The sequence below is a fragment of the Seriola dumerili genome, unplaced genomic scaffold (assembly GCF_002260705.1).
Source record: "Seriola dumerili isolate Sdu_G_001 unplaced genomic scaffold, Sdu_1.0 BDQW01000191.1, whole genome shotgun sequence".
NCBI classification, from domain to species: domain Eukaryota; kingdom Metazoa; phylum Chordata; class Actinopteri; order Carangiformes; family Carangidae; genus Seriola; species Seriola dumerili.
The window spans coordinates 9,380,516-9,407,805 of record NW_019174446.1 but is presented as its reverse complement, the minus strand read 5'-3'; the positions used below and the strand labels follow the sequence as shown (position 1 = coordinate 9,407,805).

Here is a 27,290-nt window from a genome sequence, read left to right as displayed (position 1 = left end):
CAGCTCACACACCCAAAGCTTTGTATTGATGACCTGCCTCCTGAAAAGCTCTCTTCATTTTACCTGCACACACAAAGACACGCACGCACGCACGCATGCACACACACACACGCACGCGCGCACGCACACACACACACACACCTGGAAGCCAGCCAGAACAAGCAGATGGCAGGAGAAGCTTTAGTGCCACTGATACAAGGTCAGAAAAAAACCCTAATGCTGCAAACACCATAAACCTCTTAGTGCACACACAGGCACACAAACAGTTTACAGTTCAGTGACTAGTTAGGTGCCAATTATACATCCAGTGAACACACATACATTTACAGGTGCCAACACCAACTCACATTTTAAATGCTGAAGCACCAACACACACTGAGAATATGTTAGTATGCTTGTTATCCCATTAATTCTGCTGAATCACACTGTGGTTTATTTCAAACAACATTCTCTTTTGTAATTTTCCATTTGCTTTTGAGGAAATAAATGTAGGAAAGAGAGCAAAGGAGGAGCTGAGAGCCTTTTTTTAGTTCAAGGCATCTTTGTGAGTCTGGGAATTTAAAGTAGGTGAAATATTCCAGTGACAATTTAAATCCTACAGTGAATCATGACAGATAATTTGCATCTCAGTCCTCTTTCTTGTCTTCATTCTGTCCATTTACTGTTCATACTTCCATCTTTTTTCCACTTTTCCCCCTCTCTCCCTCCTCCTCCTCTCACTTTGTCGTCTGGCAGAAAATCAGGGCTGTTGGTGTTTGTATGTCAACATGTTGACAGTCACAGTGACTAGCCTGAAGATATTCACCAGCCTCAGCATCTGTGCATGCCTGTGTGCTTGTGTGAGTGTGTGTGTTTGTGTGTGTGTGTCTGTCAATGCTTCTTATTTTACATGTTCTCGCTGCTAGAATCCACTGTTGGTGAGCGTTGAACAAAACAGTCTTGACAAGTGGAGACTGAACACCTACAGCGATTTGCCCCCAAAACAAAGTCTAATGTGTCCTAATTTAAACAAGCATCTCTTCTGTGCCTCACTGCTCGTCTCAGTACTGACATACAGCTATCATAAAATGGCTTTTCCAAAACACCATTTTTACAGTTTCAGTCTAGACTTGAGTCCAGCCACTAAACTTTTTGATTCTCTCTACAACTTCTCATCCATGTTGACACAAATGGCCATATTATATGCCCTCAAAAAACGAGTAAGGGGACCTTGATTTAAGATTTTTTCTCAACTCCTTTTGCATAACTTAAATATTGAATGGTGAGGCTTTCTTTGTAAAAAAATGCAAATGAAACAAGAAGCTAATTCATTGATTAGTTGATTGACATTGACATATAATCAGCAAACATTTTGATCATTTAATTGTTTAAGTCATATTTCATCAAAAATAGCGAAACAATGCCAAATATTCTCTTTTTGGCATTTGGACTTTTTGTCGGACCAAACAAGACATTTTAAGACTGTAAAGTTGTGATAGGTATGTTTGACAAAATCATCAGATTAATTGATAATAAAAATAAATATTAGTTGCTGCCACTGTTTACTCAAATGCTGGGAGTCAGCACAACCTTTGCCACGTGTCTCCCATCTTTCCCTTCTCCCCTGGTACTGTTTAAATCGCACCGCCTCACCTTGTGTGCTCTCCTCTCCTGCTTGGCCTTCATCTCTGCCAGCAGGCCGCTGCCCATCATCTGCACTCCCGGGTACCGCCTCCCTCCCTGTGGACTGCCCCTGCCGTCTGAACCCTCCCATGGCTCATCTATGGAGTCCGGCGTCCTCAGCTCTTCTGATCGGTCTGAGCTGCTGCTGTAGTCTGTGGGCTGTGAGCGGCTGGAGGCATCTCTACAGTGGAGACAGAACTTATTGGTGAAGCTGGGGTAGACTGGTACATTCAGACATGCAGATACTCTATTGTTCTAAAACAGAAAAATTATCTCACTTTTGTTCATCCATACCTTGACTTTGACTCAGGTGCTGGGCTCTTCACTGCCACCTTAGGTGAGGAGGGCTCCTCAGGGATGGTGGAAGTTGTCGTTGAACCTACAGAGGCTGAGGATGAGGACAGAGGGGTCGCCTGGTTTTTCTCTGACTTATCTGATTTGTCAGATTTATCCGATTTGTCAGATTTGGAGGATCGTTTGATGAGGTTGAGGAATCCTCCTTTGCTCTTTTTTTTCTCTCCATCTTGAGACTCTGAACTCTTCAGGGAGCGTCTGAGAAGAGAATGACAGAAAGGCAGACAAAGCAACAGAAAGAGAAAACAGAAGAAGATTTAACATGTTTGTTGTATATGAAACAGATGATGATGATGATTACAACAAACATTAGAAACAAGCACAGGTTAATACACATCTACTGGAAAAGAATCAAATACACTACTGTCCTTAATGAGGAAAATACAAATACAGCAAAGTCCTTACTTGGAATCCATCTTGGTGACTTTTTTAGAGAAGAACTCATCTACACCCTCATCCACCCTTCCCATGAGGCCGTTCTGCTCCCCATCCTGAGATGGAGCACTGTTGATTTGCTGAAAGAGGAGGTTGAAGAATCTGACACCATGTCTGGACCATCTGACAAACAGTCGATCTACTGTTTCCAAGCGTGAGTGGGTACTTGGTCTACTCATGTTTTAGACTTCACACACAAAATCATGATATGGATTTTTAGTTCTTTAGTGCAGCTATCAATTTTGAAAGAACTACCTGCATATGATCAATTCATAGAAGAACTATTCATCTTTGCGGTTTAATTTCATCTTGCAAAGAAGTCAGTTTTCAGTTTGTTTTCCCGCACAGCTTTACTCACAGGGACTTTGCTGGAATGTGTTTTTTTGTTTCTCCGGGGTCGTAGTTTGGTGAAGTGCTGCAGCTTTTTTTCCTCCTCAGACGGCAGCTCCACCATCGTTCCTGGCGGACGTTGCTCCAGTTTGGGCAGGACCTGAGATGGAGTGGGCGGAGTTTGAGATGAAGTTGAAGTGTCCTCCACATGGATAGGCACGTCCTCCAGGGCCTTGTCCAGGTCAAACTCCATCTCTGTAGGTTTGTAATTAGATATATGTTGAATATTAGATATACTAATACACTAGATGTACTCTTATCTAGCCTAAGTTGCATCAATATTGAGGAATTATTTGAAAGACCACATACAGGATGATTGAAACTTGCCATCAAGTAAGCTTTTCACAGTATGAAGCAGAAAAATTACACACTACTTGATTCATATATGACACAATGTCCTATAAAACATAAACTAAAAAAACTAAATAAACTGCTTACCAAAGGCACGAGACACTGGTCGAAGCATTCTGCTGTGGATGCTTTTCCTCTTGGATTTAGGAGTCATCTGAAGACAGAAACAAATAAATTGACATTTGTGGCAACTGTGAACAAAAACTGATTACTATATACTATATATCATATATATATATCACAAAAACATTATAGACGAGTACAACTACGTCTGCAACTGTTTGACCCTGGATTACCATTAGGGAGTTTAAATGTAAACACATAGTTGGTTACAGACTGTTAGTTTAAACGTCATTTAATCAAGCAGATCTATGTAAGTCAAAGTCTTTTCGTAACAAACTATACTGGTTATCAAGTAATTTCTCTATAAAACTCTCCAGAATTCACTACCGTATTCTTTGGTTAAAGAAAAACTATACTGATAGCTGGTCAATAATTACAAAATAAAAGTTCACCGACACTGTTGTGGCCACTTAATAATAGTAAATGGTACAGTAACAGCACAGACATCTTTATCTAGAAAGGAACTTGTTATGTTAAACAAGGTTAACAAGGCACACTAGTGAATTAATTCAATGTTTCCCTCATTATTTGCCCTAAAACATAAAGTGAAAGAATCCGGGCAGCTGCTGGGCTTATGAAGGAGCATACAGCTAATTCCACTGTCTTCATACATGAGTAGATATTTACACAGTAGCACCAAACACATGTTGCATATTATATTGTGCATTAACAGGGTGGTGATGACAGACATGGTGCATTGAGCGGAGAGGAGCAGTGCAATACGGCTGAATACATTAAAAATATAGAACGTTTCTATTATCAGCATTCAACAGTGTGAGGAAGTGGTAGACAAATAACTATATGCATCCTACTGTACTCAAGCTGTTGTTTTCTACTCTATTTTTTAAGTTGAAGAAATCAAATATCCAAAAATACAGGAGGCTCTGTGCTACAGCAAAGCACAGGACTGAATAGCAGGCAGGCACAGTGAGGAGACACAGAAAAGGAAAAGAATAGTAAGACTTCAAGATAGAAAGGAGAGTGTAGAGGGACAGTCCAAGATTACTTACACTGGTGCAGCACAAAGTCTCCATGGAGCAAAGGTAGAAAGAGAAGGAAGAAAAGAGGAAAAGAAGATTGGAGAGAAAGAAAGACAACACACAGTAAGGCCGAAGACAAAAAGGCATAATGAAAGAGCCATGACAGCTGTGACCACTAAATGTAGCCTTTTTGCAGCACAAAGCAGAGGTAGGCAGGAGAGAGGGATAAAAGATGAGCAGGGAGAGCAGGTGTATTTAGTAAGAGAGCAGACATACAGACAGACGCACACACAGACGAACATGCGGCTTGTTGTCGACCGCAGCCTGCATTTACAACTCTTTTCTGTCGAATGATCGATCACACTGGTATTCCCTTTCTGCTGCCAACAAAAGTATCTACATGGCCAACTAGAACCATCCTTCATCTCAAGACCTATACAATGTTCACAAAGGTTTAATAATCTTGAACAGAGATAGGTGAAGGTGTAAATAGGTAAAGTAAATAGGTTTCACTCTGCCTTAGTTTAAATCTTTTTAGTCTGGGAGAAAAAAAAATCCTACATAAATGATTTCCTATTTTTATTCTTCTATTACATAATCCATAAAATTGAATTTCTAGAAACATAAAACTTTGGTCCTGTTAGATTTAGGCATGTATACAGTACATCAAGACAGTTCATGAAATGAATATCAAAATCAATCCTTTTGATTTTGATCCTTTTCATAGATTTAGAGTTGTCTATTTTGCCCAGCAGAGGGAAATATCAAGACAGGTGCAATTGGTAGTATTTGTGTAAAGCAACCAACTTTAACTTGGCCTTTAATCTTGGTGGCAAGACAGAATCAACATTTTGTATTTTAATGTAAATCCAGGCACATGCAAAGCACAACTAGTTTATGAATTATAAAACAGGACCACACTTCAAACCCACACTCATTTACTGGCTTATTAAGACAACCTGTGTTGATTCTACACAGATAAAAATCATGGTCACTTAAAACTTACTCTAACCTACCATGCATGTCTCCAGATCCTCCAGCCTCTCAGCCTCCAATATTTCAGTTGAAGCCCGTTTAGGAATCTTCTCCTCGGGGACGTCCAGATCCACGGACTCCTGCTGCACCAAAGGGCGACCTCGACGTACCAGATGGTCTGCCTGAGAGGATGAGCGCGAAGACAGGAACCGTGGAGGAGAGGTGATGAAGGAAGAAAGTGAACAGAGAGACAAAGATTGGTAAGATTGGATGAGAAGCGGGGAGTTGTAAAGGCCAGGAGGAAATGAGGGAGACAGAGAAAACGAATGATGGAAAAACAGAAGAGAGGAAAGGCAGGGTCAGATTTATGCTTTAAAACTTAAAATGCTTTATTTCAATGAGTCTGACTGGAGAAAAAAAAAGTGCCGCTAAAGAAAGTGACAACACTTAAAAACGGCTGCATTGGCCTGTGTGTTAGTTCAATGCATAAATAACATAATTATTTAATGTGTGAAAAGAAAGTCATTGCAATTTCTGAATTGACAAAAAATATGAGCCTGAATGTGGCAGAAAATATGTTACAGACAATTTAGGCCTGAAATTAAAGAGCCATTGTGAATGAATCAGTAAAGCATTTGAGAGCTGTGGTGATTGTAATCTTACCAGAGTGTGTTGTGAAGTGGAGAGCGCCTCCAAAATCTCATCAACAATGCGGTCAGACAGGAAGGAGGCTAGACTCAGCTTCACCTCACTGACACAGAGAGAAAGTGAGTGATGGTCAGAGGGCAAAGCAAGACTGAAGAGAGGACGTACAAGAGACGTTCACAACAGACTGAAACATAACAGTGCTATGTAACACACACCTGATCTTGTTGATAATATCCACCCCAGACTGCTCCAGGAGGGTTTTGGTGACAAAGCTCTTGGGTACAACCACCTTGGCTGAGCTGGCCTTCATCAGCTCTGGACGAAGATTACTTTTCTTCATCACATGGGGACACAAAGACTCTGCTGTGTTTACCATGGACTCCAACAGAGTCTGGAAAGAGTGAAGTGAATTAATTAAAGTCTTTTTCTTAGATTGTGTGGTGGTTAACTTTCAATGTCTCTAGGTGGCATCCATTTACCAGATTTGACTGTCTTAAACAAACCATGTAAATCACAAATACATATATGCATATAATATATGATAATATCTGTTGCATATCTGCTGTAAGGGCTTTGACGCCTTCTTTACTTCCTTTCAGGGACAAAAATAAAACATTACTTATGACAAAACCCTACCTGCAGTTGTTGGTCCATGACAGTTGTCACCTCCCCAGCCATAGACTCCAGTTTCTCCTGGATGGGTCCCACTGAGGAGCTGTTCACCTCCTCTCTGGATGCTGATCCAAGGTGGTAGAGGTTAGGGAGCAGCTGGGGGTTAGACAGAAGAGGACATGGAGATAATATTAGACTAAGGAGAAAAACAAAATGCTTCATAGTCAAATGAGCTTGTTGATGAAAAGTGTGAGTTCACATACACCTCTAAGACTCGTGGAAAAACCTGTGTCTCCTCACCGTTTTTGAGTTTCTGGCATCTTTGATGAGGTTCTCTGCTGACCTCACGTCCTCCAAGATGGTGTCTGTCTCTGAGTTCCTCAGAGAGTTCAGGTGGTCCTGCACCTTCACACAAATCCTGTCAATCATCTGGAAGACAAAAACAACAAGACAGGAAAGTTTGTGTGTGATATATCACAGACCCAGTGGCTTCACTGGGTTTCCTGACTCAGTTTAGTATCATTGGTGACACAGTTACGCAAGGGTTCAATGTTATATTAGTTCAATACTAATTTGACATTTAACAGCAACTAGTAGTTTTCAATTCTCTAGCCATTCACTGTTATCACTATGACACTGTGGAGGAAAACTGATTAAGAGCATTTGCTACATGATAACATAGAGGTGAGATATCTTTTGGTTTAGTTTTGTCTGCACAGATTAAAAAAGTAATTGAACAGATATTACCAAGGTGGAAAATGAGAGCACAAGTAAAAATGTAAAAGTTCTCTCTCAAAAAACAAAAAACATACTGGGCAAAAAGACAGAGAACAAAAATGTTTCCAGCTGTGAAACCTCTTTCCCAGTTCTGACCTTTACAAAGAAAGTTAAAGTGCCATTTAGAATTTAGATATCAACTGTCCTATTTACTGTATTTGGCAGAGCTGAATGTACATTATACAAGTACGTCTTCAGTTTGGTCAAAAATATACAGATTCCAGTGCACATGGAGTCAGTAATAAATATGTGTGCGTTGTCTCAGTTTGTGTACACACCTGTTGTGTGGTTGTGGTCACGATGCCCTGCTGTAGCCGATAGGCCTGTTCCTGTAGGTATTTTCTGGTCTCATGGTTCCTGTAGAGGTAATTCTCAATCTAGGAAACAGACACACACATACACACACACACACACAGACATAAACACTGTCAAGACAATAAACCAAAGTGATAATAATTGAAATGGTGCAAAGTAAATTTATCCAATTTGATTGAAAGTTGTAGCCACTGTTTTTCTGCGTTTATATAGAGTATGTTTTAAACACTATGAAAACAGTAACGTATCAGACAGAGGTGATGGAGGAATCAGTGGGATTTCTCTATATACCTTTAGCAAGGCGTCCTCTGTTTTCTCGGGGCTGGCCTTCAGAGCCTGTGAGGCATCGATGATGGGGATGGGCATGAAACGAATGGTGAAGTTTCTAACAGACACGCAGCCGGAGGACATTATTCCACAGTTAGTTCACATTATTGAGGAAGGGAAAGAGACACACAGGTTTAGTGATGCACAGACAGAGGGAAGTGATGCATTTGAACACACATGGTAGAATCAAACAATTCAGAGTTTCTAATTTTTCATTAGTACAAAATTAAACAAATGGTGACTCAAACAGCATCTACATATCTCATTCATTATATATCAATCAATCAATCAGTAACTCGGGGCGGGGGTGTGGGTGTGTGTGTGTGTGTATGTGTGTGTGTGTGTGTGTGTGTGTGTGTGTGTGTGTGTGTGTGGGGTAACAAGGCAGAGATAGCATTAAGTGTGGCCCGACCCCTCAGCTGCTATCATACTGGTCTATTACAGAGCAATGAACTGGCACCATTAGAGAGGTTACGGGTCTTGAAATAGAGGTCACCACACAGTATTAATATTCATATCATGATAGAGGAGCGGGAATGAAAGGAAGGAATGAAAGGAGAAATAAAAAACAGAGAAATGAAAAAAGCAACGTTTTGCAGTATTGAATATCTTAACAAAAGATTTTCTAGGAAACACGAAAACAGGAGACAGGAGTAGATTTACTGAAGGTAACAAAACTGCACACACAGACACACACAGACACAGACACACAATTGCACTGCTAAACAGAGTGGAGATCAGGAGCAAGAAAAAGAAAATGGTTATTTCAATAATACAATACAAAGACTCAGAGGGGAAATGGGGAGATGTGCTGCTGGGAGAATATGATAAACAGAGACAGGAGATGAGAGAGGCTGATGTACAGATGTGTCCCAGAAGCAAATTTAGTTAGACACACGTCATTTCACACACAATATATTCCACATTCAGATCCACAGACAGAAGAGGCAGTAGACAAACATCTGATTTATTCACTCTTGACTCGCACTTTTTCTCTCCATTAATCTGCTGTGCTTTCTCTTCCTTTCCCTTCCTCAGCATCTTTCCCCGCGCTGTTCCCTCTTTGTTGTAGTATTCCCTGTGTTTGTCGCTCTCTCCCCTCTCTGCCTTCCTGCCTCTCATCCTGTCTTCCTGTCTAAACACACCTTGAGGTTTCCTCCTTCCCAGCACAAGGCAAAATGACATCTGAGCTAACCACACATTCATCCCTTCAGCGTGTAATACACCAGAGCCACTGCAGTGCATGTATGCTGTTAGGATGACGATATTGCAGGATTATTAAATTTCATCCACAGTAGAAATACATGCATGCATGGACTCACGAACACATAAATACAGGCAGTGCTGCTTACTTCTCCAGAGCGGCTGCTACATCTTGAAGACCCTGAGGGCTGGTGTTGTTTTTATCCCAGATCACAGTCCTGTACAATAAAAAACAAAAAACCCACACACAATGTGACAGAAGCAAAAAAAATCCAATGTTCTTCTTCACAGTGATCGACAAAATTATTCCTCAAAAAAGACGTGTGTGGGTTTCAATGCACATAGCAGCACAATAGCAGTACCATTATTCTCACACTACATTCTGTGACCACACAATATAATGGAACTTGTATAATATATATAAAACTGTATTTCATGCCTTTTATTAAATTTGTAGTTTATATCATTTTATTGGTAACACTTTACTTTAATTCTCTATTTATCTTTTTTTTTTTTTTGATAATTGGTGTGTAACACACTCTGGATACTGCAAGTAGACATGAGCATTTATGTATGTTTTTGCCAACTTTAACAGGCTGGTGTATAAAGAGACAATGAATGACAATTTCATAGAAGAAGTCATTACTTTTGACCAATGCTATACATGAATAAACGCTTAAAAAATGTGCTAATATCTACAATTACCATTTATTGTCTGTATACTGCTTAGAAATGCTAAGAGAGAGGAAAGTTTTAAAGTTATTTCATTTAATCTCATTTTAATTGTTTTACTGACCTTTATTGACCATAATCGACAGCCATGTGATATACCCCGTGACCGCTGAACATACTGTACACTCACCTGAGTTTGGAGTTGATCTGCAGCGCCTTGGCCAGCATCTTGGCTCCCATGTCGCCCATGGCGTTCCCGCTGATGTCGAGTCTGGTGAGCGAGGAGTTGCTGCCGAGGGCGTTGAGAACAATGGTCAGATCGCTCTTTAGTTTGGAGTCCGCTAGAGACAAGGAGGTGAGGGGCTGTGGAGGGCAGGAGAATCAAGTGTTGAGGGTTTGTATGATGAGAACAAAAGGCAAATTATAATCACACTGCGTGTTATATCTGGTGTGTGACTGACAGTGTTACAGGACAGCAGGGCAGTCTCAGGGTTTATCTGCCACCTGCAGGCTTTTCAATAGTGGCAGAATTGATGAGCATCCCTCCAGTTGTGTGTGTTTACTCGGCTTTAGCTTCACCAGTGAGCATTCAGAAAGGAGCTTTCTGGGCTCTTGTTTTATATCACTGCCAACTTTAACAAAAGCTGTTGTTGTATTTTGTCATTGAGAGCATTAATATTCCTTCAAGCAGTGCCAGCTTGTTTTCCTGTAATAGTGTCCTTGAATTTATTCCCTGTAAGTGGATGCCTTGTTTTCTTCTTTATTTGGCTTAATGCTGACTCTGTGTCCTACACTCACCCTGTGATATTTGGCACTTCTCTAGAGAAAGTGTGAGCATGCAGTCGGGCATTACTATCAGAGTTCACAGCAACTTTCACGACATTACAAAAGTCTGTGAAGCTTTTTAAAATTAGCTTAAACTATAAAAAGAATATTTTCTTCATATTCAGAAGCCCTAAGGATTCATTCCCTGTCTACAATTTTAGACTATTGTCATTACCAGAACTATAAATCTAGAGGTTCCATATCTATATACCGCAATTATACTGCATTTAAACTCTATGTTCCTGCGGGGGCTTGTGATTCAAGAGGGCAAACCCCAATTAAACATTTATCAAAGGGTCATGTGGACTTGCAAGAGAGTCTAAAATGTCAGTGACATTATCATTCAAAGCTCCACGGGGCAAAATGAAACATTCATCACTGGACCAGGTGGATATGTCTTTGTGATGTGAGAGTGACACGAGGGTTTACAAATCCCCAACAGCGTCCGTCTGTTCACCAGGTTTGAGCTGCTCTGTGATGAATGCCCTTTACACAGCTGGAGACTGCTGTGATGATCTGCTTTGTACAGGCCGGTCATTTCACCGTCTGCTGAGTCACTTGCTTTTTTTCTTTTTTCGACATTAGAGCAATGATACAGGTACATTGGCTTAACAAAAAGGAAAAACCAATGTCCCTTTTACTTTCTATGTGCTCTACAGTACTGTTTCATTGCAAAGGTGGAGGATTAAGATCTTATACTTTAGTTAAATACCACAATTTAAAAATAATGCATTCAGAATCTTAAGTAAAAAGACATAAACATTAATGGAAAAATGTACTTATATTTCTAAAAGTACTAGTACTTATTTTGCATGCAAAATGAGCTCTGTCTCTGAGTTACATGATCGTATATCATACTATTTGACTATTATTATTATTGGGCAGTAACATATAAACTGCATTTGAATGCCATAGCTGGCTGTGGTTTAGTTGTTTCATATAGTGTTGAGTGGCTTAATTCGCTGTATAACGACATATTGCTTTTATAAAACTGTAAAAAAAAAAAAAAAAAAAAAAAAAAAAACAACAACAAAAAAAACAACAACATGACATCACTTAATGTTAAGGACATGTATCTAGTGGATAAATACGATTCTGGATGGGAGACACAGAGGACGTCATATTCTGCAGATGAAAAAGCACACAGCAATGCAGGAAACCCTCATAGTAAGCTCTGTGAGCTCAGATGGTTTTATAGAGGTCGACTACTGTGGGCATCTGTCTATGTGTGTGGTGATGAGTGTGTGGAGAAACAGCATCAACATGGTTATATGGGCAGAAAATTACTTTTTTTATGTCTTGTCTGAGGATGCGGAGAGAATTATTTACTGCCTGCATGTGTTCATGTCGGGCACACGGCAGACATTAAACATGCAAATTCAAATAGGTACAAGTTTATGCACCAGTAGCTACGGTAGCTAATTCTTCCTCCAGTGCTGTAAAGAAGAAATGAGATCCTTATCACTGGGTTCCCTCACTGTCAACAGCTAAACAAGAATAAAAACTTAAAAAGCAGTGCACAACGTACATCTGGTTGTCACAGTAAATGCAGAAGAAGAGAAGTCTATGATAGTAAGATCTGTCGTAGAGTAAAAATAATTGCTATGGCTGACGCTACAACATTTTCAGCCCCTGTCAATCACTAGAAATCATGAAATTATTACCCTGGATATGCATGCACATCTAATTTAATCAAATCAAGAAAATGAGAAACTGTAACCCAAGACATGCAAATAAAAGTGACCTTTTACCACAGACAAATTAACCCATTTAATGTCTGTCCGTAAAATGATGAATTGTGTTTAATATTGTGATGAAACTCGTGTGTACTGCAGTGTGTGTTCAGCAATAGAATATCCTATCTCTCCACTACAGTCTGCACTGGCTCTGCAAAAGGGAAGATGGTATGCTACTACTGATTATTCTATATCAAACACTTAAGAATTGTTATTATCACTGTCTCGCAGGAGAAAGTGGGGCTGTTTCTATTGTTGATTTTTCCTTCAGATACTCTTCTCCTCTTCTGCATCTTCTTCTCTAGCTGCTAACATTCACAAGCATGGGCTGATAATTACTATCAAGTATGTTTTCTCTTGGGCTTTGTATAAAGTTTGTATATGGAATACATATGCACCGTGTTATTTGTTTATCACAGCCTTTTCTGCAAGTAGACGAATGTGGTTCTCATTTAGGTTTTTACTCTGCAACAGCATTGTTAATTACTCTTTGATAACTCTATTCCACCAGGGGTTTTATTCTTTTAAGGCGCTCTGTGAATTCTCATTAAGATCTTCATTAATTTATGAAGACTGATCCTGGTGAATTAGTGAAGCAGACACCTTCTCACTGATAAAACACAGAATAGAGTTTGTTTATCTGTTTATATTCTGGCAGTTAAGAGCTATCCCAGGTCTAACTGTCTGGACTCACGCCAGGACACAGAAACACAACAGGGTAAATGTGCTGCCTGGAGCTGTGTGTGTGTGTCTCACACTCTGTATGTGTGTTTATGCATGTTTTCCGGGACACACACGGCGAAAAAAGGTCAGGGTGTACTGCTGAATAAAATTTGAAACTTATAGTCTCGCTACAGGCCTTCATTTAACACACTGTGCACCTTAGAGATATTACTCCCAGGCCCCTGCTCTAAACAAACCTCTGCACTCTGAACTTCTTCAGAAAAAAACCCTTCTGAGATCAGCTGTCCTGTGCATATTACAAAAAAACTTCAATTCCTTCCACCTTCATTTTCATTTCCTCCCTATCTGCCATTTATACATCCTTTGACCCACCCCTTTTAACCTCTTTCTCTCTTCTTCACCATCCATCAAGTTTCTCCCTCCTTTCCTTCTTTCTTTGTATTCCAGCGTCCACCTGCACAGCCAGATAACCAGCTCATACACATGCTCCATCTTCTTATGCACATAATAACACACACACACACACGCACACACGCACACACAAACAGACTACAAGCACCAAGAGACCAATCCAGCACAGAGCAGCTCAATAGGACCATCAATCTAGCACATCCAGCACTGTGGGAGACAAAGAGAGGCAGGCACTGGGGCAAAATTTGTTACACCTCCCATGATGGAGAGAGAGATAAAAGGAGCGAGATGGATTGAGGGACGGGAAGGAGGGGAGATGGCTTAAAGCTGGAGATTGCTTTGTTTTGACTTCAGGTTTTTCTGAAAAAACTATGGAAGAAAATGACCACTTACCCAGCATCTTTTAATGTCTATATAATACCCCATTAGATATTGATCGACACCCTGGATCGAGCAGAGATGGTTTTCATGAGCATAATAAAAAGTTATGGTACTTAGTTTAAATACTTGGGTCATAATCCCATGAGTTCTGGCGTACTATACTTTGGTGGTTTCCCTTTGTAGTGCAATAACCCACCCACAACTCACTTTTACTACCACTTTAAAACTAATTAAATGACATAGATTAGATTTAACAAAAAGTTACACCCAAGTGTTGTGTGTAGCACATGGTTTTCCATCAATTTGATCAATGCAAGTAAATTCTATTCGCACCACCCTCCACTGGAGAGGTCGGAGGTCAGCTGTAGAGCAGCTGGTGGAGATTCGGTAATTTGCTTCAGCCGGTTAGATGCTTGCTGATACAGGATTTGGACCTGAGGCATCTGTTTGGAGGACGCACTCTGTTACCAATAGGCTAGAGCTCCTGACAAAGCAAAACATACAGTAGAAGGAAATTAAAAACTCACCGACTCCTCCTCTTGAATCATGTGAACCAGACTGTCCAGCACCGGAGCGAGGTTTCTAAGTAACGTAGAGCAAAGACAGGATGAGAAACTGAAGAATGAACTGAATGCACGTGATGAAAATGATACTCACAGAGAGAACAATCTTTTGAAAAATGCTCAAGTCTACAAAAATCTACTGAATTTTATTGTTTGATGTTAGCTGGTTTTTTGGCCCAGTGATGGGCATGTAATGAAATGGTCTTTTGTCATCCACAACAGACCAAGCCAAATCGTTCTAAGCCACAACCAAACCAATCCCAGGACTAACCACTAAGGTGTCTCTCATAGCCACATACTGTACGTGTCCACTGTGTGTGCACTAGGGGTGGGCGATATGACGATATTAGATCGTGAAGGATTACAACGTGAAGACGATCTTTCAAACTGCAGAGATCGTGGGATCGTCTAGGGCACATTCTATAAATTGCAGTTCTATGCTGATGCACCGACGCACCAGACATATTGACGTCGTCAACCTGACTGACCAATCATAGCGAATTACGGGCAGTGACGCGCTTTCCTACCCGCCTCCTTGTTTGTGTGTGTAGCGGTAGCACATGGAGAGCGATGGCTGAAAGCCAAACGGAGTTGGTCGCTAAAAAAAATTCCACCTCCATTATATGGAATTGGTTTGGATTTTCCGCAACTGATCAAGCGCAAGCAAATGTAATTTGCAAAGTTTGCACAGAAACCATTTGCACGTCGGGTGGTAACACGACGAACCTGTTTAATCACCTGAAGAGGAAGCACTAAAGCACTAGCACTAGCAACTGTTGCACTAAAAGAGATAACCACAGTCACTTTAGTTTGTATTTTTGCGTTTCAATAAGCTATTTAGTGTTTTGATAAATAAATCCTGTTTAAATGAATGTCAGTAATGTCTTTGATTGATATTTTACTTTCTGTTACTACTTTTGCAAGAGTGCACTTTATTAGGATGTTGTTGTTTTCCTTAAACTTTACGTTATCTGCACATGCAGGCAAAACTGCGACTATTTGAAATAAAATCTGTTAAGAAAGGTTCGTTGGTCTAAATTGTCTGTTTTTCTTTTTCCAATTTAAGATCGTGATAAAATCGAAATCGTGATTTTATTTTTAAAAAATCGTGATATGATATTTTTGCCATATCGCCCACCCCTAGTGTGCACCCTCTCCTCCTGCCCTGTATTCTTACTTTGACTTTATGTTGTTGAAGTTCTTGCCCAGAGAGAGGTGTCTGATGGAGCGGTTCTTGGCCAACCACACCAGCAGAGTGGACAGGTCTGAGTCCAGGCCTGCGGGTACAGAAACAGGTTAGAAATTATGAAAATAAGGTTGACTGATCTCTGCTGATTTTTGGTAGCTGGGTTTCCACAGCTTTTAGAGTTAATTAGGTTTGAAAAGCTCATTAAATACATGGTACAATATGCATGGAAGCTGCCATCTCACCATTGTCAGAGATGTCTAGGCTGGAGATGTTTGGGATCTCAGCAATACAACCTTCAAGGATCTGAGAACCTCCTGACCGCAGCTGTAAAGACGGGGGGTAAGGTACATCAGACACAATGTAGAACAGTCTATCTCACTGTAAGTAACCCCTGTAAAACTGCAATTCTTCAACTGCTTGCTGCACTATTGTTGGAACAAGACAAACTCCAACACTGACTGCAAAGTTGATGCACAGAAGAGGTCAAGCCTCCACTGTGCATATTCAACAAAACGACATTCAAGGATCTATGAACCTGTATGCACAAGATTCTTTAGGTGAAACATCCAACTAAAGATGGAAACGTGTCGGGCAGTTTTACAGTATGAAGAGAAACTTGTGGTATTAGATGATTAACATGATAATGGCAAATAACAACACAGATCATCCAGAACAACTGCAGCTGCAACTGTTACTTGTAAATTTAATCATTTCCTTCCTAGTGAAATACTGTGTAAAAATGGACCCAGAGAAGAACAGGATCAGCGGGGAAAAAAAGTATCTGCCAAAACAGACGTGCAAATAAAAATAAGGAAGAATGAAATGTTAATTATTAAGAGTCAGTACATTAGTACTTACACAATGGCCAAGCTTACAGAGGCATTAGGGGGAAAGAACAGCATGTCAGACCAAGCCAACAATTACCAACAACAAAACTCACAGATGCTTAATGATCACTCTTCTATTCTCACACACACACACACATCAAAGGCGCACGCAATTACACAAACACACTCAACAGGGAGTCCTTATTTTGCACGCTGTCAACCCACTCAAAGCACAGTTCTGGGCTGTCTCCACCAAACGGTTCATTAAGGCTTCGAAAAAGGACAGAACGCATCAACCCCCCCCACCTGCAGCTTCAGTTTGCGAAGATTTCTATGGGAATCTGGAATTGGATTTCCTGTGTAATTTGTATTCATGTGTTATCTTTAGCAATCCCATTGAATCTGCAGCAAGCTGTCTTTATCTGTTTGAGCAGGGATGCAGGGCGACGAGCTGGTGTGTGTCTGTGCGTGTGAGAGAGTTATGATGAAACAATTAGAGAGAGAAACTGAACATCCCCCCACCCCACCCCACCCTGACCCCCCCCAACTTTGCCCTTCCCTCTCTGTGTTCATCTCTGCCAAGTATTCCATTATACAGCCTCTTAACAGTGTCACTGGCCTGTCAGAGGGTTTTGGAGTGGATCCTAAAAAGCTTGCATTGAATGAATATTGCCTCCAAACTATAAAAAAAAAAACCACACTTAAAACTTTATCTGAGAAGAGCACTTACGCCAACGCTACTAATACTAGAAACAGGAATCAAACAAAACCAGTGTCACCCTAAAATCCACTGGATGCAGTCTTTTGACTTGCTCCACATAGCTTTCACTGTATTTGGCAGCATTGTGCTTAAACTGTTAAGTGTTGCCTAAATACTGAACAGGTTTGCCTGCATTATCATCAGCATCACTGTGCATTGAATCTAAATGCAGCTGCGGGATCCGTAGTTCTAAGCTCCTCTGCACTTTACACTTAAGTCATCTCTAATGAAGGTCAGGGGATTTAACTCGTCACATTAAAATTTGATTTTAGAAGCGTGTTCATATCATTCACATCATTTCATATTCATTTTGAACATGGTTTGGAAAAGTTCTCAGATTCCTGCTTGCCTTGCACACATTGACAAGCTGCATTGCAAAACTAGAAAGGCTTTGATCTGGATTTTGAGTATGCACGGAGACCCCCCCCCCCGTCCCCCAACTCCTCAATATGAACGAATGAACCCTGCCCAATGAGTAAAAATCCACTGAGAAGCCACAAGGGAATGATCCATCATGAGCCAGGCACAAATGGACACATTGTAAAACAATATCTTGACTTTTAATCAGATGATTTATGATGGAAAATGATGTGCAGTGTATCTCTGCGGATCTCACCTCGCAGCAGCTGAGGTCTAGAGATACGTCCTTCAGATTGGGGTTACTGGCCAGACCAAGCAGGAGTGCCCTAAAACAGTATTATTACAGGCAGTTAAAATGAAAAAAGTGAAAGGCATTCAGCAATGTAATTCAGTTTTTTATCATGACACTAAATGTTAGTAGAGTACATGTGTAATGCATGTGTACATCCACGTTTCTATGGATGAGTTATATTTTGTTCTGTTTTGTCAAATTTGTGACTATTTGTTCTCAAAACAATAGTAATTTTACTTTAAGTAAGAAAAAAAAGGTTCAGTGTCCCAGTTAGTCAGAGCTGTAGCAGCTGCTCGCTGTGATAAAGGTGGACAAGGCAAGTTTATTTTTTCTGTACCTTTAAAAGCTTTAAATGATGACATAGGTAGTAAAATAAGAGGAGGAACAAGAACAAAGTGTACGATCACAGAGAATGTGGGACACAAGAAGCTTCTCCTCACAGACACATTAAATGTGAATGAATTGTTGTCTCACTTGAGGGCCTCTGGTGGCAGCTTGGTTCCTGACACGTTGATGGAGCTGAGAGACATGGCACTGCTGAAGAAGTGCTTGAATGATGGCGGCACCTCTTTGCCTTTCCTACTGAAAGAGGAGGAAATAAAATGATATTAGACGGATACACCGATTATCAACTTTACAAGCAATTTTTAAGGCTTTTTTTGATCTAATACCATACAAGCCTCAATGATGAAGTTTCTTAAGCTGACCTGAGATTCAGGCAAACATTAAGCTTTTATTACACTTGCCATGGCCTAAAAGCCTGTGACCCATTTTAGGTTTTATCTACTCTTCAAGAAATCGTTTTAACTGCACAAAAAGGGAACAGAGGGGATTTTCAAAAAGGCAGAATCAGTTTAGGTCCCAGATGTACAATAACCCTCTCCCACCTCTGCCAGTATGTGCACTCACATTCTCCACTCTCAATTCTTTTTCTTCCCTCCACTGCTGCTACACTCACATCCTCTCCTCCTCTCCCCCTACTCTCTCACTTTTTCTCTGCCCCCACCCCCCACCCATCCCTATCTTCTGCCCCCCTCTTCCCCTGATGAAGTCCTCAACTCCCTAGAGACACACTGGAAAGAGAGATAATAATGGGACGATAACTCCACCCATCACCCATCTGTTACACACACACACACACACACACACACACACACACACACACACACACACACACACACACACACACACACACACACGCACTGAAATTTAAACAGTCTTGAATCTTGCACATCTACAAACTCAACAAACGCACATGCACACACACACATACGCACACACTTGTCACCCTGATCCTGTATTTTATCTTGTCTGTAATAGCATGTTGTCACCAGCAGGTGTCACACACCAACATACAGACTACATGGTTAGAGCTCATGGTCATGTCTGGTCAAATCTGAATTTTAGGGCAAAGTCCTACATTAAGCTTGACTAGCCCTCGATAGATGCTGTATAAGCAACTTACTGTAAACACAGCAAGAAACTCTGGTTGATGGGTTATGGACAAAAGCCAATCTCCCATCACTCACATGATGGATGGCTTTGTATAAATTTCATATTAAAACAAAGAGATCTTTTTCTTGCTAAAAATTAAGAATTGAACTGTTTAGGAATGAGAAGACAGTTCAGTTGGGCTTCTCTAATTTCACCGAGGTGACTCATTTTTAAAATCTCTTCTTTAACGCTATCATAACCACAGCTGTGCTTTTGTACCTGTTTGACCAATTCTTTAAGTGAATTCCTACTGTAGTTGCCTTGTTTATTACTTATATTACACAGTTTGTTTTTATTATATCAGACTTTTTTATCGTTAATCTCCTATTGTGCAACTGTCTGCTTTCAGTTGAAGCATGCAAAAGTCATTCAAAATGTACACTTGATCAATAAACCTTGGAGGAATGAAACTAAACAACAACAAAAGAATTTTCCTCTTCATCATCAGGTACCTGGTGGTAGTTCTCACCTGTGAGGGAAGACGCTCTTTGACACGTTGAGAACAGAGAGGTGTTGGACCGAACCTCGCAGCAGAGCAGAGCAAACCTGGAATACACACGCAATGTGTCACTGTAACATCTGAACTGGATAAACTGTCTCAAGTATTGTTTGATTTGTTACTTTCAATTACATTTTAAATCCTTATTTTGAAAATTTTAATATCAATTTCTTTTTCTTTTTTTGCACCTTCCAACCCTGTTGTGTGTATACAAGTCTGCAAATGTGTAAATGTATATGTGGCTGCACGTGAGAGCGACAGAATATGATTTAAGAGCTAATCAATATCTTCAATGACAGGCTGACAGCTGGCTACATCTCAGACTAATCAATAAGCTGTATTGGCTCTCAGACCCACATCAATATATCACACACAGTATTCTGACAACTACACAAGCAGCAGACAACAACTCAGATTGAGTGGGTGTATAAAATTGGATTACATTCCCTGCAACACAGATGTTAATGGCTGGCACTTCATCTTACAATGCAGTATAATGAGATATAACCCTAGCTGCAGGTTGTTTATTTAGGGCCTCATTCGTAGGGGTCTCACTATTATAAAACTGTATCTCTTTACTCATTTATTCCCTCCGAGCACCAGGTGGGATGTCATATCAGTGGGTGCCTCCCGACTCACCTGGTCCAATGAGCAGTCAGTGTTGGAGAGGTCAAGGGTTACCAGGCCGTTGGGTTGACCAAGGAAGTGGCAGAAATGCTAGAAAACAGAGCATAAAACAAACCACAGCACAGAGCGTTACAAAACAGAAGATGAGACCACGTTAATGTAGAGGGGTGTAACCATTCATCTGTAATGTATGTTAGTCGACTGCCGTGTTGTTGACCATAGTGAGAAAGCACTTCTCATGTGCTGCTGTAGATTACTGTTTCTGATTTATTCTCCTACTGTTGAGTTTCTACCATCTGTCTCCTCTTTCCTCATCAATTTTCATTCATACCTTTCCTGCCTCTCCATCATTTCTGATTTCCCACATCAAACCTCTTATCATTTCATACGTCACCAGATCTTTTCAATCAGTTGCTAGATGCTCTTTTTAAAGAAAAACTGAGATTCTGTCTCTCAGACAAACTGGCTTATTCCATATAGTGTAGTACAAAAGAAATTATTCATTTCCGTCTTTGGAAATCCAGCTTGATCTAGTAATAGGAGTTAATGTTTTCCCGTAGTTTTCCTGCACACAAATTAAAGGAATAGCTCTACATTTTGGTTAATACATTGTTTCACTTTCTTGCCTAGAGTTGGACTGACTTGACTGGTGTGTCTGTGCAGTAAATATGAATCTAGCTTCAGCGGCTGAATTTAGCATAAAGAGGGGAAAAAGGGGGAAAGAACTATCTTAGCTCTGTCAGGTAACAAAGTCTGCCTACCAGCACCTTCAAAGCTCACCCCTTTACTCAGTGATCTGTAGAAGCTGTTTTCCCTGCTTCCACTTCTTGTGCTGCATGTAGGCCAGATCATATTTACTGAACAGATGTGAGAGTGGTATTGATCTTTTCATCTAACTCTTGCTAAGAAAGTAAATAAGCATGATTCCCATAATACTAACCTTGATGCTTGTATATATCATGATTTATTGTCCAGCTACAAATACAGTAAATCCCTGTGATGGGTGTGATTGGGTGTGCTTGACTGGATTCTGATTTGTAACCCCACAGTAAAGAGTTTCTCCCACATCTCAGTATCTGTGCTCTGAATAGACGTTGAATGTCCTGAGTTGATGCTCTGCTACAGAGTGACTCGCTAACTGATTTATAACGGTCTGAAAAGGCCTCCCCATATCTACTGCAGCACTGAACTGTTTCAATCAATTAAGCGTTACTGATACCAGCTCTGAGATGGATTAGAAACTGTGTGTGTGTTTGTGCGTATGTACCTGCATGTCGTCTCCTCGGAGGATATTCCCTGAGAGGTCCAGATGGACCAGGCTGCTGGGGATGGACGGGTTGGCACTCAGTGACTGGCAAAGGCTGTTCACCCCTACACACACACACACACACACACACACACACACACACACACACACACACACACACACACACACACACACACACACACACACAGTGTCAGCATTATCTCAACCCTCAAGTCTCCCCCTGATGTCTTGACAGCATATTGAAGGAAATAGCAGAGGAAATGAGCAGTGGGTGAAGACAGGAAAGAACAGGAGCAGAATGCAGAGTGAATGCATGGAAAAGTGAAAAGAGAAGGCCTTCTCATGGTCGTGTAAATGTTATGCTACGCCTTAGGCTGTGTCACGCTATGTTGAGCTGTTTTTTATATATTCTTAAAAAACAGTTTTTAAATGTCATAAGATAATTTATGAAAATTAAATCAATAAAAGCAGGATTGTGTAATTAATAATGATGTAAAATGAAGCTCTGAGCAGCCACATTACGAGCTGTATTTTGACATACAACTGATAAAATGTGTTAACCCGTGTAACATCTATCACATGACTGACACACTGAACTTGCACTTTTATAAAGTCCTGACTCTGACTCTGTATGCCAGTGAATGAAGGCATGACAGTCGGATGACTGATTTGATTAAGAGATACAGATGAAAAGAGATGCAACAAAGGAAAAAATAAAGATGATTAAGAAAAGGAATATTTGTTGTATTCAAGATTTTCATATCAAATGCAAAGGATTCAACTTACTCAAGTTACATTCAGCTGAAACTAAAATTCAAACAGCTGAATTACAAGCTACATCAAAAAAAAATATCAGTGTTAAAAAAAGAATAAAATGTCCTCAATCCTCTACATCTGCTCTGAGCATTGGGGGCTTTTGGGGGTTTGGATTATGGATCGGGCCTTTAGCGAGACGAGCAGGGCTCAGTTAAAACAGCGCAGCCCCCTCACCAACCCTACACTGTGGAATATGATAGCTCTTCATTGATTGCCTGAGAGCAGAGCATGTTTACAGTGAGTCCCTACAGATGGTGCCTGGTGCTGCAGCACTTTGGATGAGAACCAAGAGGAAATTTTACCTGCAAGTGACAACAGCCACATTTAATCTGGAAATTATGATAATCCTCTGCAGTTTTGTTTTTTTTTTATCTGCCGGAATAGCCTCTGCACAACCAACTTCACGGCATTTCATTTAAGGACATTAGTGCAGAAGGATTTTTTCATAATGCCAAGAAGTTGTGGCTCTGGTGACTGAAGGAAAGTGATCTACTGAATAACATTGATGCAAATGAAAACATGCATATTGTTTAGACTGGCTTTGTGCACTCACACATTGATAATCCACCCCCCCCACCCCATACTCACAGTGGTAATAGTGCAATAATTAAGTGTCATTTGCATCCCAGTGGTAAGTGTGATCAGATTAGTGGAACATGTGAATTGCATGAGATCGCAGAGCCTGTAAAAAGCCAGCTGATCACAAAGCAGCATTTACATATTATTTTTTAAATAAAATCAACCAACTTTATCTCAGATTCTCCCAAGTTTTTATTTACCATTCACCAGTTTTAGCAGCTTTACTTGTAACAAATGACAGGGGAAGACAGCACATACCTTTGGGTGATAGTGAGGTTTTGGAAAAGTTTAAATGCTTTAGTCCCATTCGAAGTTTGGCAAACTGAGAACCCAGGGAGGAGATACCTACAGCAGGAGAGGGGAAACAGAGAGACGATGTCACTTCTCTCCCATGGGGCTGCTGTAGCTTCTTTCATCGACAGCCAGCGTGACTATAGCTACTATAACTTCTCACCTCTAAATGCAAAACTACTTTGCACATTTATTCAACAGTGTATGTCCTCATCCGACTTCTTTCTTTCTTTCTTTCTTTCATTAAAATCCAGCCTCATTTTAAAACAGGTTGCAGCATTGATTTAGCACTGATAAATCCTGCTTGAAATTAAAACAGATAACAATACACACAAATCTCAAGGGGGAAACAACAATGTGGCTGAATTTATCTCTTTAATTATTTTCTTATGTTTGTTTTGGAGAAGGAGCCTCCTTTTGCTCCAGTAAAATATCTGCAGTATGTAATCAGCCACAGTGACTAGTAAACAGGCAAAACAGCTTCACTTGAAAAAAACACCTGAAAAGATGAATATATAAAGATCTATCAAGGCCAAATGATGAAGTCAAAATGACAGTAAATATGATATTATTCTTAAAATGAAAAGATCATTGTGGTGTTGTATGTTTACATGCGGCTGCCTGAATGTATCTTTAATTTATGTGTCCTGGAAAGAAAAACAGGCCTTAGGCTAGAGGCGATGAAACATTAAACCTGTTGCACTCTCTGCACTGTAACAAGGGAACCTAAACTGAATATACTGTACATTAACATACCTAACACCTCTGACAGGCTGTGGTACAGTACATATACAGTGCCAAATAAAACATGTTTTGCATTTTAAACTTGGCAAGTGATACCTGACTTTTGAATGACATTTTATGGATTCAATATTTCACTTTAGGAGAATTACTTTTCACACATGATATCCATAACTGACTTTCTTACTCATGCTAGTAGATCATACACACCAACAGACTGACAAATCACCATGTGCAATAATTTAATTCACTATCTGTGCAATATCACTTATCTGCTGCTATTTTCCTGTTTTTGTGATATTAAATGCCTTATTGTACAAACTATATTATAATATTATTTATCTATTTTAAGTACTTGATATTGTCTTTTCACAGTTTTTCTTTCTTTGTACTGCCCACTTTGCTGCTGTAACATTGCAAATTTCAGTACAGTCATACTGGAGATAGAAGAAACCGTTGGGATTCTCGACCAGCCGTTGAGAATAAATTACAGAGGGGAGTATAACAGACCAGAGATGAGTACATTAGACTAGATTAGAGCAGGTATCATACCTCTGTCCTCCAGCGGATTGTTGGCAAGATTAATGTTGGTGAGTCCTGAGCTGGGGTTGTGGGCCAGGGCAGCAGCTAGCTTCTGGGCAAAATCACTGTTGAGTGACAAAGAGCGTATCCATAATGTGTGTATGACCAATGTGCTGTACATGTGCAACTTATCAAAGTGCTTTGGCAACATAACTATCTAAACCCAGCCATACCCAGAAGCAAGGCCGAATAGAGGTACATTAGCACTGAATTTCTTTGTGTAATTTGTAAAAAAATAGCTATAAAATGTGTTTTGCAAGACTAAAATCTTTTTAACAGCTAAATAAACAGAAACAGCATCTAACAATCCAGCATGTCAGCACTGAGATGAACAACAAAGCCGGACCAGAAGTGTAATATAGAACCATTCCTCTCATAGAACATAGTCCTCTGCAGAGCTGCTGCAGTTGTATAAGTCTATATATGTACAGAACATATTTAACATTGCAACTTCATATTGTCTTAAAAGTCTGAATTTTGTTATCCTGACAATATCTGTAAATGTGCAACATTTACTTCTGTTACAAAGACAAAGATGAAATTAAATCAAATGTCAGACAGTACAGTTTGACATTTTATTTCAAAATCTTGCACTTTAGAATTGCATCGTCAGAAAGTTAGGAGACTTTGATTGATAGATTGATGCAACTTTTAGTCACTAGAATGGATTCATCTCCAAAAAGCCTGAATCCTACATTTCCCATGATGCAGGGTACCGTCTGCAATTGAGCTCAAGTTGAAATATATACTAGTACTAGTGCTAGTACTTATATATAAGTACATATACTTTTCTCGTGCTTGATGGAGCTCTGCTGCAGGTTTCACATGCTGAGTGGTGCTCCTCGTTACAAGTTAGTTGATCTCGACATGTAAAATTGTTGGAAGTGCGATTTTAATAGCTTGCATGACCTTACGTTTTGAGTCCTGCGTTGTCCAGAACCAACTCTTCCAGTCGACTGGATCGAGATACCACCCTGAGGATCTGCTCACACACATCTGCAGACTGGAGACACACACACACACACAAAACAGATGCAAGTTAAGTTACAAGTTAAGATCAAGATTTGTGGGTAGTAATAATGAATGAAAATAAGGAAAAATAGACATGCACACATAGGGAAAAGAAAATTTACCATTTTTGCGTTCTCTATAAAACAGCAGATGTATGAGTGATATGAAAGGTGAGAAAGAGACACAGTCTTACATATTATGCATCTCACATTCACAGCTGAGCAGCGGCAGTCTTATCTCACTGATCCATTTAGTGCTTTTCTTCATCACTTTTGATTAAACGTATAAAAAAGATACTAATCAACTGAATCATCTCTGAGGCTTACGTTCCTATTTTATCGGGAACAGTAAACCTTGAACAGAAACTTTCAAGGTCATGTGACTAACACAGAAATTTACTTTTGGGACACATGATGTTCCCGCAAGTGTTCCTGTGCAAAATGTGGTGAAACCACTATGGGAAGCTGTTCATTGATGCTAATTAAAGCTGTACTGTGGCATGTAAAAAAAAAAAAAAAAAAAAAAAAAAAAAAGCAGCAGTAAATTCCATCTCTTTCACTTAAAGAGCATTTATGCGTGACAAGGAGAGACTGGGGAGAGCAGAGTCTGGACACTTAAGAGGGAGAAACTTGTCTTGCTTCTGTGGTCTCAACACCACAGGAGAGGAGGTGAGTTGAGGAAGCAAAAGCACTCATATTTAGATAAAAATTAAAAATTCAACAGTTCCATGTCAGTGCCCTGCCCAGATATTCGCTGACCCAGTTCAATGTGTGCTGTGTCATACCCAGACACATACACACCCACACATTCCGCTTTTGCTACAGTGTTACAGTAAATCTCTAATTATCTGCACAGACTCTCAACACAAACATTTTCCATCGTAACAACTGAACTTTAATGGATCATTGTGTTGTTGTTATTCTTTGTCATTGACATTCCTGCTATGAGGGACTGTTTCTTTCAGCCAGCTGCCTCTGTGAGGCCAAAACACTGGCGACTTTGTCCCAGACTGTTATCTACAGCGACGGGGAGAGAAAGAGGGGAGGAAAGGAGAGAGGGATAATGGAGAGAGAAAGAGACAGCGAGAGGGAGAGACAGAAGAAAGGGACTGTTGTTCACATGTTTACTCTGGGAAACTGTGAGTATTACAGAAGAGGAATAAGAATGATGGTGGGCAGTGGGGGATGACATAATACAGAAAAAGGAGATTTGAGGGTAGTGAGGGATGAAATAGAGAAAAAGAAGAGAGAGAGCGGTTGGTTGCAGCCTTACAGAGAGGCAGAGAGGCGCACAAAGAGGTCTGTATTTTCCACAAGACTCACAACAAAACTGCTGGGTGACACTGGCAGCGTGTCTATTGCACCATTTACCACTCATTAAATAACAGTCTTGTCATGCTGTGCTGCTCTGACCCAAGGTCCTGCTGAAATATCACACGCTTTTACACACACACACACACACACACACACACACACACACACACACACACACACACACACACACACACACACACACAGTGTGATCATGAGGT

General features: G+C 40.3%; 1 protein-coding gene across 1 annotated transcript in view; it reads right to left on the bottom strand.

Moving 5' to 3' along the window:
* The window catches only part of LOC111227876 (F-actin-uncapping protein LRRC16A-like), a 64,625-nt gene that overhangs the window by 14,579 nt on the left and 22,756 nt on the right, over positions 1-27,290 (bottom strand). The window contains exons 9-33 of the mRNA XM_022753604.1: positions 25,663-25,751; positions 24,719-24,813; positions 23,393-23,479; positions 21,740-21,843; positions 20,485-20,562; positions 19,816-19,892; positions 18,327-18,434; positions 17,817-17,886; positions 15,856-15,937; positions 15,602-15,701; positions 14,389-14,443; positions 10,015-10,187; positions 9,302-9,370; positions 7,914-8,007; positions 7,586-7,684; positions 6,831-6,959; positions 6,555-6,686; positions 6,134-6,309; positions 5,934-6,021; positions 5,312-5,452; positions 3,280-3,346; positions 2,810-3,036; positions 2,422-2,531; positions 1,957-2,214; positions 1,633-1,843 (exon numbers count right to left, since the gene is read on the bottom strand). Of these exons, the coding sequence (XP_022609325.1) occupies positions 1,633-1,843; positions 1,957-2,214; positions 2,422-2,531; positions 2,810-3,036; positions 3,280-3,346; positions 5,312-5,452; positions 5,934-6,021; positions 6,134-6,309; positions 6,555-6,686; positions 6,831-6,959; positions 7,586-7,684; positions 7,914-8,007; positions 9,302-9,370; positions 10,015-10,187; positions 14,389-14,443; positions 15,602-15,701; positions 15,856-15,937; positions 17,817-17,886; positions 18,327-18,434; positions 19,816-19,892; positions 20,485-20,562; positions 21,740-21,843; positions 23,393-23,479; positions 24,719-24,813; positions 25,663-25,751 (2,919 nt within the window). The remainder of the gene's footprint in view (positions 1-1,632; positions 1,844-1,956; positions 2,215-2,421; positions 2,532-2,809; positions 3,037-3,279; positions 3,347-5,311; positions 5,453-5,933; positions 6,022-6,133; positions 6,310-6,554; positions 6,687-6,830; positions 6,960-7,585; positions 7,685-7,913; positions 8,008-9,301; positions 9,371-10,014; positions 10,188-14,388; positions 14,444-15,601; positions 15,702-15,855; positions 15,938-17,816; positions 17,887-18,326; positions 18,435-19,815; positions 19,893-20,484; positions 20,563-21,739; positions 21,844-23,392; positions 23,480-24,718; positions 24,814-25,662; positions 25,752-27,290) is intronic.